This window comes from Physella acuta, unplaced genomic scaffold (genome assembly GCF_028476545.2).
Source record: "Physella acuta isolate Inbredline_101_S28 unplaced genomic scaffold, ASM2847654v3 ptg000374l, whole genome shotgun sequence".
Taxonomy (NCBI): domain Eukaryota; kingdom Metazoa; phylum Mollusca; class Gastropoda; family Physidae; genus Physella; species Physella acuta.
In genome coordinates, this window is record NW_026731893.1 from 832,216 (window position 1) to 835,007 (window position 2,792).

General features: G+C 39.7%; 1 protein-coding gene across 1 annotated transcript; it reads left to right on the forward strand.

Annotated features, from left to right (window-relative positions):
* The first annotated feature begins 601 nt into the window (after positions 1-601).
* On the forward strand, positions 602-2,792 carry LOC131941853 (uncharacterized). The gene is made up of 3 exons (XM_059301415.1): positions 602-1,585; positions 2,433-2,446; positions 2,660-2,792. The coding sequence occupies exons 1-3, from the start codon at positions 602-604 to the stop codon at positions 2,790-2,792; spliced, it is 1,131 nt and encodes a 376-aa protein (XP_059157398.1).

Consider the following 2,792-nt stretch of genomic DNA (forward strand, 5'->3'; position numbering starts at 1 on the left):
CCCAGCTATAATGTGTACCTTTCTGATGTTTGTGTAAATATCAGAAGCTGGTAACTCATTGCAGAATATAAATTCGGCTGAGCATATATTTGAACACACTATCCCTTTACCATTGTATATTTTTTGTAGATTAAAGGGTGTTAAAACATAATTAAAATCGGATTAATTTTTTAGTGGCAGATAATTTTGAGCGCGTCAGTTTTTTTGTGACATCAGAATTCAGAAATATTAACAACTTGCTACATGTTTTTAAATCGGTTGTGATTTTTAGACTCGAGAATTAATAAATGTATCTTCACGTATGATTTGTAAACCCACGAACCGTACCTCTATCACAATAGTATCTGTTTATATCAAAAAATTTTTTTAGACCCTTAATGTTTTAGTTTCTACTTGTGGTAAGTTTGAATATTAATTTATTTAATTACTTAATGATTTAGTTTATGCTTGTGGTAAATTAAAACATTAATTTCTTTTATTACCTTAATGTTCTAGTTTATACTTGTGGTAATATAAACTATTCATATTAATTTATTTAAGTTATACATATTTTTCGTTTTTTGTTTGTTTTTAGTTTTGAATTATCTTACTACTGACAACAATGGACGAAGGGCCAAACAGTTCTTTAGAGGAGTTCAATGACCACGTCAAGAAATGGGTAGAGGACACGAGAGAGTTCGTGATATCAAACGCCATGTTAAACACTATCATGATAGGCTTAAGCGTCATACTCAATGGGATTATAGCGATAGCAGGCGTCTTGTCCAACAGCGTCAACGTGCTCGTCTTCATTAGACTTGGTCTCAAGGACAGCATGAGTGTTGGGCTTTGGGCGTTATCTTTCACAGATCTGGTGGTATCTGTGTTACATTTGTGCAGGTGTACGTCGTATCTGTTCGCTATAATGTATCCATTCAGTCAAGTGGATTATTGGATTATCGGTAGGTTTTATTTCGGCTGGGCAAGGTACGTGTGTTACTTCATATCATGCTGGATAACTACCCTTATCGCTTTAGAAAGATGCTACTGTGTTGTCTCCCCTTTCAAAGTGAAGCAAGTGTTCACAAAAACAAAATGTGTAGCATTCATCCTTGTCATGTGTGCTATCCATATCGCGATGCTTATTCAAATATACGTGTACCCGTTTTTCCAATGGGGCCGGTATAGCACTGACCAAAAAGACACAAACGGGTCGGATATTTACTTCATGCAAATGAAACTCCAAATGACCGTCGAAACAGCGCAAGCGCAGTTCAACATGAATATCGTGGTGGGCGTGGTCTTGTCCGTGACGTCACAAGTTTTAATCATCCTCTGCACCGTCTGGATGATCTACTCATTAAAATCGTCCTCGAGAATACGGAAATCAGCCATATCCCGGCACCGTGAACGTGCGGATAATCTTTCGCCACGGGAGAAACGCCTGGTCAAAATTGTCATCATGTTGGCCATTATCCAGACTGTGGGCAGCATCCCCAGATTTTTCGTGACCATCGTGGTCCATCACGTCCTTCGTGGTGTACAGCTGGGGACCTACAACAACCTGGGCATACTCATGTGGGAGGTCGCCAACTTGTTCGGTACGGTGAGCTGTGTGGGTAATATCGTGGTCTACCTCACACTCAATGCTAACTTTACGAATCAATTTTACTCAATTTTTAAGAAGAAACAGTCCATGGTACGGTAATTTTTTAAATAGTATCCTTTACGTAAACGATAAAGTTATAAAGTATTCACTTTTGGCTGAAAAACTAGCTTTGGAACCAGCTTTTCTAGTCTATTATCGTAACCAGAAAAAACGATTTGGAAAAAACGCTGCAGTAATTGTCCTACTAGCATCCTTCAGGTAAATCATCAAGTTCCACGTTTCAATTACTCTATATCAGTGGCGTAGTCAGGATCGTCTCAAGGGGGGGGGGTGTTCCAATTTTTACCCAGGGACAAACTTTCGATTTGCACCCACCCCCTCAAACTTTCGATTTGCACCCCCCTCTCGATTTGCAACCCCCCCCCCCCCCCCCTCAAAATTTCGATTTGCACCCACCCCCCCCCTCAATCTTTCAATTTGCACCCCCTCATACTTTTTATATATATACCGAGGGTTCTATGGGGGGGGGGATTATGACCCCCCCCCTAACCCCCCCCCCCCCCCCCTGCCTACGCCACTGCTTTATATGTCAGAGTCAGTGAAGAAGAAGCAGCCGGAATGGCGTGGAGCCAAATTGGAGGAATCGCCCAAAACCGACTACGATGAAGAGGTGTCGTTTCGTCCTTATACTCCACTAGGGGTCCACATGATAGATGAGGATAATGATATTCCTTACAACTTTATTTTGTTTGTTTATTTTACAATAAATAATTATTTTATAAACATGTATTGTTATGAATGTGTTTTATGATTATATAATATAGAAATATAAATTTTTGTTCAGGTTTATGATACATCGTAAGTTGAATCAAATACCCCTTCCCGTTTTCTAAAATCGTTCGAAAGTTGAGATATCTACAGTAGGTAATACCTAGATATGAAATTTCATCCACCAAACTGAAACGGTATTCAAATTATCGGTAAATCAAAACTTAAGTATCACTTCCGTGAAAGATCCAGCTAAGGAAGAGATCCTGCAGAGAAAGTTAGATAGACTGACCGCACAATCAGAAAGCCTGTATCCAGTATAACAAGACAAGCCCTCTCCTGGAATACACAGGGCAAAATGAAAAGAGACCGACCACAGATGGCATGGAGGTTCGCCATGGAAGACGATACCAAGAAGAATGGATACAATTGGTAA

What these genes read in the sequence shown, in the direction of transcription:
- LOC131941853 (XM_059301415.1), top strand. Translation starts at nt 602, where the DNA reads ATGGACGAAGGGCCAAACAGTTCTTTAGAGGAGTTCAATGACCACGTC.